The sequence below is a fragment of the Misgurnus anguillicaudatus genome, chromosome 18 (genome assembly GCF_027580225.2).
Source record: "Misgurnus anguillicaudatus chromosome 18, ASM2758022v2, whole genome shotgun sequence".
Taxonomy (NCBI): Eukaryota; Metazoa; Chordata; class Actinopteri; order Cypriniformes; family Cobitidae; genus Misgurnus; species Misgurnus anguillicaudatus.
This window is the reverse complement of record NC_073354.2, coordinates 31,439,047-31,455,789: the sequence shown is the minus strand read 5'-3', so window position 1 is coordinate 31,455,789 and position 16,743 is coordinate 31,439,047. Positions and strand designations below refer to the sequence as shown.

Below are 16,743 nucleotides of genomic sequence, written 5' to 3'. Positions count from 1 at the left end.
GCGCAACCTTCTTAAATCTGATACCATTAATCCAAGTGTTTCATTGATGCCCAGGCACTCTGAAATATCTTGTTGCCAGGGAGGGGGAACAACACACTTGCTGGTTTTAAACCCATGCGCGCCTAACAACCTCTCTAATGCAAGGAAATGTCAAAGCCATGCGTATTACAAGCTCAGGTCGAGGAAGAGTCTGTGACATGCGTATTACGAGTTCAGGTGCGAGGAGCCGTGTGCATTACATGCTTTCTCATGCAAAGAGAAACCCACAAGTTTTCTCATGTGAAGAAAAGCAAACAAAGTGCATATGTGTCTCAAGAGTGTCACATTAAAATCCCCACAATGATAATAATACTAATAATAGCATAATAATAATAATTTATAACTATAATGGGCAAATATGCCAACTATCGTCATGAAGGCCCACCATCGGCCATATGTCTGATTATCGTCGAAACAACGGATAATGTTTTGTGCGTGTTGCTTGCTTATAACTTGCTCTACCCACTGTATGCCTCCATAAACTCTGGCTTATTTGGAAAGAATCAGTAAAGCTGATCTGTCTTTTATAAATATGACAAAACTAAAGACTTGGATATATGAAGGATGTAATACTACTCTGTAGCTACTCAAGATTAACACGAGCTAAGCAGAAACAGCGTGTGTTATATGAGCTTTAAATTAAACTTTATTGTTTAATTCATGAAATGAGTTAAAGGTGTACATACACACATATGGCATATACTGTAGCATGAACACATACCAGTGTGAAAACAATTGCTGCCTCCTCAGAGTTATTTATGCATATCACAAACCTCGCAGAAAGATGGACTGTCCTTCATAAATGCTTTATTTCCAGATTAGCATGCCCACTCACAACCTGTGCTTATCAGCTTTAAAATAGACGTGTGTCAAGAAGGTGACATGCAACGCAAGAACATTCCTTCAGAGGGAAGGAAGCTACATTAATGCTTCAACACCACCGCCGAGGATCAAGGTTGTGTAAAAAACGGTTTTATGCCATGCGGCCATGCTATCAGCCGATGCAGTCCAACATTTTCACCAGAAATCTCTGTTTGCACACTTGAAAGCAGAAAAACCACAAACCCAGACTGAGCTTGTTAAGTCTGACCGGAGAGAAATTTAAAGCCTTTTGATGGAGGTCACCCAAACACCTGCGCTGCACTGATTGACAGTTCTGACTGCTTACCAATTTACTGTTGGTAAGAGATGTGGAGCCGACGGCTGCTGTACGTGCATGAATCATAGTTTCATGGTCAGAGAGACACTTCGGATTCATACTCACCAAACAGATTGCTGGAGTGGCCCTGCTTTGAGACAGGACGCAGTTCGTTGGAGCCCCAGGCGTAGCGCTTGTAATTGTCCCAAGAAAATTGCATCATCTGAAGAGAGAATGACAAAAGATAGTGTTACACTTGTGATTTTTGATTCATTCTGAGAGGAAGATTACAAAGTAAAAACATCTGACACAGAACTTGGATGCAGAAGGAAGATGTGAACACAGGAAACTGAAAAATGATTAAAAAAACAATGGCTTAGGGATTCTTGCGGTTCTGTACAGTTCCTGTTGTTGTTTTTTCTTTTAATCGTTAACACTCCAGAAATGTACTTCAGTATATGATATATAGCTTAATTATCCACAATTTGGGATATAGTATTAACAAAACTGTTATATCATGTAATCATGCACAAACTGAATTTGACTTGACATTGAGCACATTATTGGGACCATCTCTGAGGAAAGCTAGGTGAGATTTTGATACAGCAAGAGAGAAGACACTGATGACTTTTCATTTACTTGGCCAAAAAAGGAGAACGTGTATTGCTATCTCTACAGGAATGTATGTGCCTTTTAGCACACAAAGATTTAACTGAAGAATTAACTTGCATTTATCATACTGCCAACTTCAGTGTAGCATTAAGCATTGTTTATACTCGAACGAGTCCACACGAGCGCGAAGGTGTGCGCGGCAAAAATGATGTCAAAGCGGAGTGGGCGGTAGTGCACGTTGAGTGGTCGAGACTCCATTTGGCTTGACGGTGTGCACGTCAGATTTTGTAACTTTGTGCGCAGCTCCGCATCCCAAAAAGCACGAGTTCCAGGCAAATCTAGCTGAGTATGACGTCTCATCACGCCTGCACCCAGTCTGTGCGTTGAGTATAAAAACCTCCCCAAACGGACGCGGACGCCCGAACTGTGGAGCCAGACAAAAGTATACAAGGCTTCAGGTAACATACGGGCACGAGGCTACATTGCGCATGCGTCAAACCGTGCGACACACATACGCTCCAAACCGAGACAAGCAAACCGAACGATTCGGATGTACCGTGCCATCCCTATTAAATAAAAAAGAAGATATTTTTTACAAATGAATGATGTTGATGGTACCATTGACTTCCATAGTATTTGTTTTTCCTACTATGGAAGTTAATGGGTACCGTCAAATGAGTGGTTACCATCATTTATCAAAAAATGTTTAGAACAACATAAAGTTAAGTAAATAATGACAGAAGTTTCATTTGCGTAAACTATCCCTTTAAATAATAAAGACCCCAGCCCCTGAAACTGTAATCAATATTTCTGTAATACACAAAAGAAAATCTACTGTCATCCAAAATGTCATCAATAGCTCAAGGAATGTTTTGACAAGTTATACAGGTTTCCAAAACTGGTCATTCAAAAAACAAATCATACCCCAAACTTAGCCAGATATTATCATGTCAAAGAGCATACTGCAAAAAAATGACTTTCTTACTTAGTATTTTTTGTATATATATATATATATATGTCAATGGGGAAAGCACATTTTTCTTGAATTAGGTGTTAAAGAAAAAAGTTCAAGGTTTTTTTCTTACACCATTGGCAGATTTTTTTTTGCTTGTTTTAAGCACAAATTCATTAAATATGGGGGGGGTCCCGGACAGGGCTTAGTCACAGACTAAAATGCATGATTGAGTTGCTTTCATTTTGAAAACACTTTGCACTGACATATTTAAACATGTAATCAGTAATTTTTTGTAAGGTATGTTTATAAAAAACTACTGAAATGTCTTAAAATAACTAAGGCCTAGTACTGGATTAATATAAACCCTGTTTGGGAAACCGCCCCATCATGTTTTTGTCTAAAAACTAAACTTATTTTCTTAGGTAATTTTGGATATCAAAAAATGCATCTTACTTTACATTTTTATTTTATATTTGTACTGAAAACAAGACAAAAACACTAAGGAAGAAAGTCATTTTTTGCAGTGCAAATGCTTTGACAGTGACGCAATGTTTATACAACAGGGAAGTTAACCTATAAATGGCACACTTATAACGGTCTCAAGCTGGTACATCAAACTGGGATATGAAACCGATATATTAGTGTGCTGCATATTCGGTAGAGACCACACCTGCATATGCATAATACAGTATAGCTTTTTTCAAAGGAGACCACAAGTCAAGCTAAAATTTCCACATGTACACCACTATGTCTCTTAACACTGTATAAAGACACTGCTCTCAAAAAAACATGTACTAAAGGAAACAAGCCAACAGGAAACTTGGTAAATGGCTTTGACATTGGAGAAATCACTCTAGTTGGAAAGCTTTCAAGTTTTTAACAGACTCAATTTGGCCACAGACAAAGCAGACTGCTTTAATTGTCTTTTTGTTTACTTAAAACGTTTTTTTTTTCCTTTAAGTGGACAAAGAAAAAGAAAATGACTGCAGTATTAGCTAATGATGTGTGCAGTGTGAAGAAAACAAAGATAAGCAGAAATAAAACAGAAGTCATTATTCACTGTGACAAGATGATGATGATGATCCTGCAGACACATAAAGGATGAAATATTTACAGTAATTTGTGTGTTAAATAATCCATCGCCAGTTCATTTGTAAACCTAAAAGAGCTTTAAGGCCACAGCACTCGCTCTCCTCTTGGGTGCCAGTTAGCAGGTCAAGAGAAACAGACTGGCTGTTATCCCCAGGGAGCATTAGACAGCCCAAAAAATGGGGGAATAAAGCTCCTCACACACTCCTCAGGTCTAAATAGAGTAATTTGCAGCCGCGGCAGTCTTCGAGTATCAGCCAACTGGCTCCGGTGAAATTAGATCAGTTTATCGACTGCTAGCCTAACTTTAAGTGTATCCTAATCATATAACTCTCTTTGCTTTCAAAGATAGCAACTCAACACCAAACACACTGATTGAAAAAGAAAAGATAAAGAAGTAGTAACGAAGTCTTTTGCTGAGAGGTTCAGGTTACAGATAAGCAGAGGACAAAGCCTGCAAGTTTTGCAGGTACCCATCCTGGCCATTACCAGAACTTTCTAAACTGTTATCAGGTAGCATCAAGGCGCTGCTGAAGAATCTACAACCTCACATTTTAGCTTATATTTTTAGCTTGCAGTCTAAATTGTACATAATATACATTTCTCTGTTGGAATGCAAAAATAAACATACAGGGGCGGTGCCCCAGACAGGGCTTAAGTCTTAAGGCTTTGTTTGTGCGGTCTTAACGTACGATCTTAAAACATATCAGTGCTAATGCCTTACGAAACTAGTAATGGTTTTGTAAGGTATGTTTGTAAAAACTACTTAGAGTCGTATTTTGAGTCGTTTAGGACGCGATGACACACACACAGCCCTCATGCCATGTCTATCATATTGCTTGGTCGCTATATCGCTTGTGCCGCTGAGACGTTCAAGCAACCGTGCTGCGTGCATCAAGGTATTTATGAAATCAGATGAAGTCACTCAACTTACATTTCACCTTTTGAACCGCACTCTGCAACAGGGCCAGGATGTGATTAACCAAACAGCAACCAGGAACGGTACGATGCGATCACACTACGTACTCAAAGGAACCAGGCTTTGAGGGTCAAACGTGCTCGGGCGCAGTTTGGTTTGGATTTTACAACACGGAATTGGCAAATTTTGAAATCAGTCATTACAAATTCAGGATAGATGAAAAAAATAGCGGATCCACCACTGCAAACAAAGTTTAGAATAAACAACAAGAAAACAAAGCCGACGGTATGAAATCGACTCGTTTCAATGGCTTGCATCGCAAGAGGGCGATTTGTTGTTGCGTCGACCAAAACACGAGCGCAGTAGTCAAAGTTCAACTTTTGTGATGCCATCTGTGACACCCAGCGGCGAGCGCAGCACAAAAGTATTTTGAACTTTGACCACTGCGCAAAAAAAACTAATTCGAACTTTGACCACTGCACTCGTGCTTTGGTCGAAGCAGCAGCAACAACAACAACAAACCGTCCTCGCGCTGCAAAAGCCATTAAAATGAATGTGTTTCGTAGCACACACCGCAAACTGTTTGAAAGCCGCATATAGCTTGTATACAGTATGTTCCTCAACAGGGGCGCAATGAACAGTTTCAAGGGGGGTATGCAAGACAGAGTTTTGGGCCCCTTCCTTTAGATGATTGTTTGATCTTCAAACCATAATGTGTAGCTATAAAATTACTCAGTTGAGTGCGTTTATGTAATTTTACCGGTCGCATTTGCAACTAAAAGTAAATCCATGAAGCAAAAAATAAATAAATTTATTCGAAAAACGAATAGCCTACCATTTTAATCTGGAAAGGCAGAAAACATCCACGTAACTGATTTTAAATAGATCACTAAAAGAATAATAGTGCATGGAGATGCATTTCTGAACCTATGGAAATCTATGGAAGGCGCTTGGAAAGTCGCGGCAGTCGAGTTTTCTGCGCAGTTTTAGAAGCGGAATGTGTACAATTAGGTTTAGCCTAGTTCATTTTTCAGGGTTTATATTGATGATCTTATAGTCCATTTAAAATTTTTGTTAGGAACTGACTGTATTCGTCAGAAAAACACTCTCTTTATGTCGCTGTTCTCTCTGTGTGTGGTATGTGTTCCGTCCTCCAAAAGTATTAAAAAATTAATATTACGTTGATCTTTAGTGTGCGCTTCTCCCGCACACGCCCTTCACCAGTGACACAGAAATTGCAAAAAGCACAATCGGCTAAAGTTTTAAATATAACGTTGATTTTTAAAAGTCAAAAGCATGCGGCAATCAAATGTGCTGCTGATGAACATGGACATGCAAATTTAATTTCTGTGCACTGAAGGCTGTTTTTTGAAAAGCGATTAAAGTGATATACTTCATAATATGATTCATGATTTTGCACATCCAACAGCAGCTATATCATTACAAAGATAATACTGCATGTTTTGGCATTTGGTAGCATATTGCAGTAGTTTATATTTGTTAGGTAATGAGATGCACGGTGTTCTTTTTTAATGTTCTTTTTCTTTAATATTCACAACACTTATCAAAAAAACATTGATTAAAATTAAGAGACAAATTATATTAAACGAAATTCATTTTAAGCAAACATTTGAAGCCAACAAAACTTAATTTAAACTCGAAAATTATGTCTTATGACTCACTCCATTTGTACCGTCATATTAGCCTTCAATCCATTACAATATATGGCGTTTAAAATTACAGTCTAATCTAATTAAATTGAAACAATTAAGAACATTATAACAATATTTAAGCACAACAATACTCAAACATAAATATAAAACAGACATTCTCTATTAGGATACATGTTAAAAACAATCTGATATAGCCTTTATAATAGCTGCACTAAGTTTACTATTTTGGGCGAAACCTCCGTTGCAAACCTGAATAAAAATAAATCACTTTCACTTTGAAAATGATGCGCTGTCACATTAAATTCAGCTCTTACTGATTTAAAATTTAACTCAATGATGGCTTAGACAATTCTCCTATTTCATGTTTGGGGTTGTTTATTTAGAAAATAATATTTTTAACTACGCCTATTAAAGGGACACTTCACCCATTTGCATTAAGCTTTGTATAGTTAGAACCCCAGTCATGTTTTTGAATGGTCATGCATCATTCCCTCAGTTTCCCCTGAGACAGGAGAAATACAGATTTCAGTGTTGCACTTCATTCTTTCAATGATGTAAAAATCATCATATTGCATCATTGAAAGAAGGAAGTCCAATATCTTTGTTGAGGGGGTGAGACTACAAACACCCCTTTTCTCAGTCAAATAGGCACCAAATTCGAAATGTATATTACATTTTAACTACAAATATGACACACTTCCAATAAAGATTAATGTTTCTACGGGTGAAATGCTCCTTTAAGTTATTTTCCGTCTTAGAAATGCAATAGTTGTTAGCGGTCGCTATGCTAATATTTCCTTAAATAAGCCCTTGCTGTCCTTTTGTATTAACACAAATATTTTTCATAAAACATAAAGTTTGAGGATCAGCATGAACGCTTTTTAGTGGCATGTGAGATCTTACCTTGAAATGGCAAACTGTAGGGCTGTCGATTATTTGTGGTAACTTTGCATAGCAAACCCACCAAACTGTCCCAAACCAAAATGTTGCCTACCCACCCAAATCCATACCCGCACAATCAAATTAAAAACCACCAGAACCGCCAAATATGTAATTGCATCTACTTGGTCATGTTTGCACGCTGTTTTTTAAAAGTGTCTCAATTGTACTTAACACAAAGTCATTTACAGTAGTTTTATATTAATTTACTTTACATTTTACTACAGTGTTAATAACTAAACATGTACAATTAAAAAAATAGAAAAGTGCTGACGGTGGGGCCCCTAGCGTACTCATGGGCCCATATGCCTGGCATACTCTGAACCCCCCCTAACGGCGCCCCTGTTCCTCAAACAACACACAGGAGCATTGGAACAGGCAGTCAACACACATGTGATCACTGAACTACATTTTCTTTCTTGTTTAAGTGGACAAAAACAGCTGGATATTTATTGGTATATTAAAAACAGTGCTTTTAAACTTACATTTAATACAGATGCTTGAAAATTAAAACAAGATAATTATAGTCTTATGATATAAACAAAACACTAAACATTTGTTTGATTATCAGAAGCTTGGCTGTAGTACATTGCGGTTACCAATGACAGCCAAAATACATTGGCCTACAGTACAAGTAATTTTAAAGCAACACTATGTAGTTTCCATGTAAAATTGACTTACAGCTCCCCCATGTGGTTGAAACGCGCAACAGTGTCTGGTATCAGACACTCTTCTGCAGGCAGGGGGAGGGGAGGGGCGGGGCTGTGTTTTCTACCCTCCACTGCCACTTTCAGAGTGTGCTTGTAGCAGCTAGGAGGCTGCTCAGGTTGCAGCAACAGTACAATTTGTCCAGTTAAAAGTTGTTCTATCACTGAAATAATTTTAGAGAGATTATTTAAAGGTAAAAAAACTACATAGTGTTGCTTTAAATAATATTTTCAATTAATTGTTGTAAAATTGTATTCGTTTAATATTTCAGTTTAAGATACGCTATTCGTTTAAGATACGCTTTTTAATTACTGAAATTTAATTTAACCATTAAAAGCAGAATCCAGAAAAATGAAAGCTGAAAACAGAATTGAAAATAAATAAAACGGAATTTGGTAAAAAATAAAATGCATTTCATAGGGCCCTACACAGACTAAGTTTGTAAACACTTTTTTTTTATTTCACATTTGAGGGTTTTCCCACTGACGGGTTGCCAGTGGTAAAGCCAATCCTAAACCAATCCTTTTTTAACCACAGAAAGCATGTGCTCTAAATCCACTGATCTCAAACAAGTAACCAACAAGTAAATACCAACAACTCATTAACAACTGTAGCATAAATAACTCCCCCAAACAACTAGATTACTCACTTTATACATGAATTGAAAAGAGTACTGTCGATGGTCACGTTAATATGTTGCACTGTAGTTTCCATCACTTTATTTTCCCTGTCCATTTAAAATTATTTAATTGACAAATGTGAGTGAACTCATGATAATGGTTTTAGTTGGACCAGCAACACACTAAAGTCAATCGCGTCTTTCCTAACTCCCTCACTATACAGCAAGCTTTTGCCTTTGGTCTTGTCCGGCTTAAAAACGACAGGAATTTATTTTAGCCAAACACTGCTTTACATAAATTGCTTTCAAAGAGGATTTTAATACCTGCAAATTCTAATATGTCTAGCATAATCCTATCATGTGTTAATGTGCCTGCCATCTGTCTGCAGTCCTTTTTCCATCTCTGAGTTGGTAGCGGGCGCCGGTGACGTCAACGAGCAACAAGGTTAAGGCCCACACGTGATTACTGCAGTGGCGGTGCCCAAACAGTCAGGTTAGAGCAAACAGTACACAGAACCTCAGACAACCTTTAGAGGCTGAAACGCAAGCAGAGGCAAGTTTATCAAGATACTGTCTTCCTTTCACACGGGCCTGCACAACTTTACTTTTCTAAAACAGAGAGGGGCATCATTTTATGCTCTCTTTGGTGTAAGCCCAATGTAAGCCCAATCTCCAAAACATTAATGTTAAGGAAAACATTTTAAGACAATAGTCATGTATTTTAAAATAGCATAATGAATGAAACTTAAAATGTTTTCCTAAAAATGTGAGCTTGGGCATTGTGTTGGGCATTTCCTGTGGGAACTTTAACTCGGGTTTCTGTCTAGAGGGAAATTACAAGGAAATGTGGTTGGCATAGCATCCAAGAAGAGATCTGAAAGGTCTCGAGAAACGGGAAATGGACTGTGTGATCTTGGAAAATAAAATGGCAGCAAAAAGGCCATTTGCAATTGGGACCCTATAAAAGTTGAAATGAAAGACAGAATCCTGCAATCTGAAAGCGCGCAGATGCATAGAAGATAAAACTGAAACCACAGCTGTCTTTGCATATTACCACCTGGTTAAATTCACTAGACTCACACCCTTCCAGAAATCTCTCTACATCGTAACTTTTACACTGATATTGATCAAATCTGTCTCACTTTTTCCTTGTACATGTTGATTCTACGCTCTTCTGCTCAAGTGCTTTCTGTTTCTTATAAAACAGCTGCCTCCAAACTCTTAAAATCCAGGCCCTTCTGCATTACCCCTGCGCCCCTCTTACCAGACTCTTCAATTCTCATTGTAACGCTTCACTTTTCTTTACACCATGAGGGAGAAATGCAGTCTGACTGAGCTTGTTCCCCTGCTGAAGCAGAAAAGTAGTAGTTTAAGCCTTCAAAACAACAAGTCATGGGACTATGGTGGTTCTCAGTACTAACACTGACAGCTCTGCAGTTTCCCAGGAATAGTGCTTTGCTTTGCTTTGCTTTGCTTTGCTATGCATGAATGCATTGCGAGTTTGTTTTTAAAACAATTTAAATCAATACCAGGTATTGAAGCTTGTTAATGTTAATTTGCCGAAGGCAAAAAACACTGAAACCTAAAAAAAATAAGACACCGGCTTTCTCAAAAGTGCATATTGGTGATTATATAATTGCAGGTACATTTGATGTCTGTTATGTTTTCTACTTTTTTATATTTTTTATTATTTTAATAATTTGGTACTCATTGTTTGGATCACATGATGTTAAAGGCCATAACAATATCATTATTATCTGTAAAGAGTGTATTATATAGCTGTAAATCATTAGTTCCTGTTGTCCAAATTAAAACTGTGTCACTTTTGTTGCTGCAAACCAAGGCAGTAATAGTGTTGAAAGTATGTAGTATGCTGGCAGTCATACACAGAGAAACACCATCACTCTCTCTCTCTCTCTCTCTCTCTCTCTCTCTCAATATCTCACTTTCTTACACCCACTCTCAAGGGGATCGCACACCGGCCGCGCAGCTCAGCGCCGCGTCGCGTCACGCCTAGGAGAACTCGGAGGTATTGTAAACCGGAAGTGCACATTAAATAGCGCGAGCTTCGTCAGATAGCATCTACTTCAAAATGCAAAATATACGTTAGCAGCCAATGTTACTTGTTAATGATTTGGGACACATATGATGTTATGTAATGTTAAACTATGTGAGTGGCGCTGTGTGGCGCGACAGGGATTTGAACAACTTCCTGAGTCACAGCTGGGCGGCGTGGACAGGCGCCACATGGCGGCGCCGGTGTGCGTATACTCATAGAAAACAATGTGTTCAATTTTTTTAGAACGGCGCCGCGCTGCACAGCGCTGCGCGGCGCTGAGCTGCGCGGCCGGTGTGCAATCCCCTTCAGACCCACTCTTAATCTCCCACTCTTTTACACTCCCTCTCTCACTCCCACTCTCAATCTCTTACCCTCTTACACTTACTCTCTCACTCTCTTACACTTACTCTCTCACACCCACTCTCACTCTTTCACACCAACTCTCACACCCTCTCTCACTCTCTCACACCTCTCTGTCACATCCACTCCCAATCTCTCACTCTCTCACACCCTCCCTCACTCTCACTCTCTCATACCCACTCTCACACTCACTCTCTCACTTTCTCACACCCTCTATTAATCTATCACTTTCTCACACTCTCTCACACACTCTCTCAATCTTTTACTCTGTCACATCCACTTTCAATCTCTCACTTTCTCACACTTTCTTGCTCTCTCACACCCACTCTCACACACTCTCTCAATCTTTCACTCGGTCACACCCAATCTCTCACACCCTTTTCACTCTCTCTCACACACTCTCAATCTCTCACTTTCTCACACCCACTCTCAATCTTTCACTCTCTCTCACACACTCTCAATTTCTCACTTTCTCACACCCACTCTCAATCTTTCACTCTCTCACACCCACTCTCACTCTGTCACACCCACTCCCAATCTCTACACCCACTTTGACTCTCTCACACCCACTCTCAATTTCTCACTTTTCACAACCTCTCTCACACCCACTCCCAATCTCTCACTTTCTCACGCCCTCTCTCAATCTCTCACTTTTCACACCCTCTCTCACACCCACTCCCAATCTCTCACACCCACTCTCACTGTCCCACACACACTCTTAATCTCTCACTTTCTCACACCCTCTCTCACTCTGTCACACCCACTGCCAATCTCTCACTCTGTCACACCCACTCTCAATCTTTCACTTTCTCACACCCTTTCTCACTCTGTCACACCCACTCCCAATCTCTCACATCCTCTTTCACTCTCCCACACCCACTCTCTCTCAATCTCTCACTTTCTCACACCCACTCTTTAATATTTCACTTTCTCACACCTTTCTCACTCTGTCACACCCACTCCCAATCTTATACATCCTCTCTCAATCTCTCACTTTTCACACCCTCTCTCACACCCACTCCCAATCTCTCACACCCACTCTCCCACACACACTCTTAATCTCTCACTTTCTCACACCCTCCTCTCACTCTGTCACATCCACTCCCAATCTCTCACACCCCATTTCACTCTCTCACGCCCACGCCCACTCACTCTTTCACACCCACTCTTACTCTTTCACACCCATTCTCAATCTCTCACATCCTCTTTCACTCTCTCACACCCACTCTCTCTCAATCTCTCACTTTCTCACACCCACTCTCAATATTTCACTTTCTCACACACTCTCACTCTCTCACACCCACACCCAATCTCTCAAATTCTCACACCCTCTCTCACTCTGTCACATCCAGTCCCAATCTCTCACACCCTATTTCACTCTCTCACGCCCACGCCCACTCACTCTTTCACACCCACACTCACTCTTTCCCACCCACACTCACTCTTTCACACCCACTCTCAATCTCTCATTTTCTCACACACACTCTCACTCTGTCACACCCATTCCCAATCTTTTACACCCTATTTCACTCTCTCACGCCCACGCCCACTCACTCTTTCCCACCCACACTCACTCTTTCCCACCCACACTCACTCTTTCCCACCCACACTCACTCTTTCACACCCACTCTCAATCTCTCATTTTCTCACACACACTCTCACTCTGTCACACCCATTCCCAATCTTTCACACCCACTTTCACTCTGTCACACCCACTCTCACTCTGTCACACCCACTCTCAATCTCACACTTTCTCACACCCTCTCTCACTCTGTCGCACCCACTCCCAATCTCTCACTTTCTCACGCCCTCTCTCAATCTCTCACTTTTCACACCCTCTCTCACACCCACTCCCAATCTCTCACACCCAGTCTCCCACACACACTCTTAATCTCTCACTTTCTCACACTCTCTCTCACTCTGTCACACCCACTCCCAATCTCTCACTCTGTCACATCCAGTCCCAATCTCTCACACCCCATTTCACACTCTCACGCCCACGCCCACTCACTCTTTCACACCCACTCTCACTCTTTCACACCCACTCTCACTCTTTCACACCCACTCTCACTCTTTCACACCCACTTTCAATCTCTCATTTTCTTACGCACACTCTATCTCTGTCACACCCATTCCCAATCTTTCACACCCACTTTCACTCTGTCACACCCACTCTCACTCTGTCATACCAACTCTCACTCTGTCACACCCACTCTCACTCTGTCACACTTTCTCACACCCTCTCTCACTCTGTCACACCCACTCCCAATCTTTCACACCCACTCTCACTCTGTCATACCAACTCTCACTCTGTCACACACACTCTCACTCTGTCACACTTTCTCACACCCTCTCTCACTCTGTCACACCCACTCCCAATCTCTCACTCTGTCGCACCCACTCCCAATCTTTCACTCTGTCACACCTCAATCTCTTACTCTCTCCAGCAACACTGTATGCGTAGGTCGAACATGCATGCATAGAACTTAAGCGCACGTTTGCTTTGGAAGGCTGTACGCTTGACTGTGCGCCTACGCTCGCATATGCATAAAAAACACCACACCCAAGGCTTTAACAGTCAGTGTCAAGTATGATTCAAACATAAAAAATCATGATTTTTAGCTATTAGAGACTTTTAAAAACATTATATTGTTAAGGCCTGTGACATTTTGGGATCCATGCCATCCAATCAGTACCAAAATATTAAAATTATAACCATTTGAAAAAAGCAGGAAAAAATATTTAGACACCAAATGTACCTGCAATTATAAATTGAATTCACTCACATGATCAAAACTGCCAAATTGTTTTATCACAAAAATCTAAGTAGCTTCATCATGGCATTAAGCCAGATTTTGTCATATTACCTTAAGCAAAGCAACTCTTACACTATGTCATCTGTTCTTGAGTGTAACATTTCAAAGCAACTCATTTGACTTGCAAGTCACAGCTAGTAAAACCATTCGGTGTCAGGTGCCAGAGTCGTACACATATCCATTGCTTCATTCAAAGCATTTTCATAACAACATGCACTTAATCCAAGAAAAACTATTTGGTCATTTACATTATCTCTCCTTTTAAAATCCAGAACGATTTTGTTACCTAATTACAACCACCGCTGTGAAAAAATAGAGTATAAGAGGGATTGTGCGCCTGCTACTCAGAGAATTAGGATTACAAACTTGAGTCTTTCTGTTTCTCTGCCCGGTTGTACATTCTTACATAGTCACAGATTCTTTAGCAGCTTATCGTATGGTAAGATCTTCATCCCCTCTCTCAACACGCACAATCTGTTCCCAGCATGCACTCAGCTTTACTCTCATTTACAATTGGTTGTTTACTGCCCTACTGGAGCCGTGTTTAAAATCAACTGACAGAAATCAATGAAGGCGACGCACCTCCATTCATTGCATGGTGTAACTTATCAAACGCATCCACTGGGGTCTCAATAGCCCAGGAGAGATATTAGTATTCACTCTCTACGAAAGACATACTGAGGGATAATGGGTCAGGGAGAAGCAATGCGCAACGGGTAGCATACGGTAGTACCTCCATCCTTCAAACAAAACTCTGAAAGCGCTCAGCTCATGAACCATATTACTCATTCCACGTGTGGCCTTGGCAGCCGTAGAGAGGTAGAAAGAACACTGGTATTCCCCCCCCCAAAAAATGGATTCAAACAAAAAAGAAATATAAATGATAAAGTAAAAGCAGACAAAAACCAATCTGATTCTGAAACTAGTTGAGTCAACAAAAAGGTGTTTTCCCTAAGTTGTTTTGGGTATACAAACTGAGAAGGAACTTCCTGTTTAAATTTGACGGTTTTCTCGACCTCAGGGTCCCGGCGTACTGCTGTGAGACTAATCTACTGAAAACTACCAGAGTAGTGTACTGTACAGGAAACATTTATTGAAGCTCATGTAACGGTTCATTTTTGCTTTCCCCCATAAGATAACAGATCCTCTTCATGGGTGAATACAATCTTAAAAATAAAAGTTCCTAAAAGGTTCTTCACAGCAATGTCATAGAAGAAAAAAATGTTGGTTCCTAAAAGAACCATCCAAAGGTTCTTAGAAGAACCATTTCTTTCATACCTTTATATTTCACAAATATTTTTTCAGATGTTAAAGGTTCTTTATGAAACTATTCTAGGGATATCCGAAGCTGAATACCGAATACCGAACACCGAACAACCAAACAATTAGGGTTGGGTATCATAAGAAAATGTCCGGTTCCGATTCCGGTTCCAGTTCTAACGATTCCCGGTTCCATATAAAAAAATAATGCACAATACTTAGACAATTCCATTTGTGTTTATTAATCACTGTCAAAATATTTTAAATGTAAAATGATTTACTATTTTCGTCATTATATAATTTATTCCTGTTGAAGTAGTCCTCCTACCTGGTGAGGTGAAAATGTTAGGAGTAGTTCTCAAACATATGATTTGAGATTTATATAAGCTGAAGTGTTTTGTCATATATCCGGCAAAGGCTGCTGTACAAGTAATAATTTTTGTATGTGAATGCGTGCATTGATGCATATAGGCTTATATTTAATGCATACATATATTTTTAAATAAAAATGTAAACGAGGATCAGATACGTTCTTTTTTTTACAAACATGTGTGTTCATATGCGCAAATTCTTTTCCGCAGGTGGCTGCTCGTCAAAACGTCAAGCAATGCTTAGGTTACTTTGCAACGACAGACTTTTTGTAGCGTCCACGCGCTTTAAAGAGGAGGAAGGCGGCGCGATCATGTTTTCTGCATGGTTTTAAAAGCAAATAACCTATTCATTACTCATTCATGCCTTAAAAAACTTGCAAAAAAGACGCTTATGCAGCACTGTGTGTTGAGCAGCGGATGCGCGGCTGCATGCACGGTCAAGCACAAGCACAGGAAGAGAGGGAGACGGCGGCAAGTTTGACTGGAGCATGACAAAGCAGTCTAACAAAATGCTTTTGTTAATAAACGTTTTATTTCTCGTTTAATAAAGGATTGTTTGTCATTGTAGAACTTTAATGGATCTAGGAAGTTTTCTACACATACCGCATCAGATGAAGAGCTAAAGTCTCTCGTTCCAGGATCGTCATCACTGTGTCTTTCTCATACGCTGCATGGTGTTCGGTATGTCTTGATTTTAAATGATAAATAAAACTTGTAGCACTGTATGTTTTTGCGTCTTTTTTCTAACACTTTAAAATGCTTTCACCAACATGTTTTGCTGCATTTCCGCGCCTCTCATTCTGCGCTGGTTGCTATTCAATGATGTCATCAAAGACCTCACCCTCGGTCTTTTAACTTGTTTGGCCGAACATTTTGGCTATTTTTGGCCAAATAACATTCGGTGCATCCCTAAACTATTCAGCTAAAAATGACCAAAATATAAATGAAGTGTGCATTTCTAAATGTGTCTTGCAATTACAAAAATACAAAAAAATATATTGGAGAGTGACAGAAAAATGTTCAGCAATGTTGCAATAAAGCAAAAAGAACAAAAAGTGCAATAATTGTGTTATTGATTATCATTTTTGTTTTGCCATGTGGTGATATTACACGTAGTTAAACAAGCTCTTCAACTCATAAATCACCTAAATGAGTTTTATTTTCTGGCAAACCTTATAACTGCCCT

General features: G+C 39.7%; 1 protein-coding gene across 1 annotated transcript in view; it reads right to left on the bottom strand.

The window, feature by feature from the left end:
- man1a1 (mannosidase, alpha, class 1A, member 1) overlaps positions 1-16,743 on the bottom strand; it is a 147,393-nt gene that overhangs the window by 109,506 nt on the left and 21,144 nt on the right. Inside the window, exon 2 of the mRNA XM_055187219.2 lies at positions 1,304-1,400. Within this exon, the coding sequence (XP_055043194.1) occupies positions 1,304-1,400 (97 nt within the window). The remainder of the gene's footprint in view (positions 1-1,303; positions 1,401-16,743) is intronic.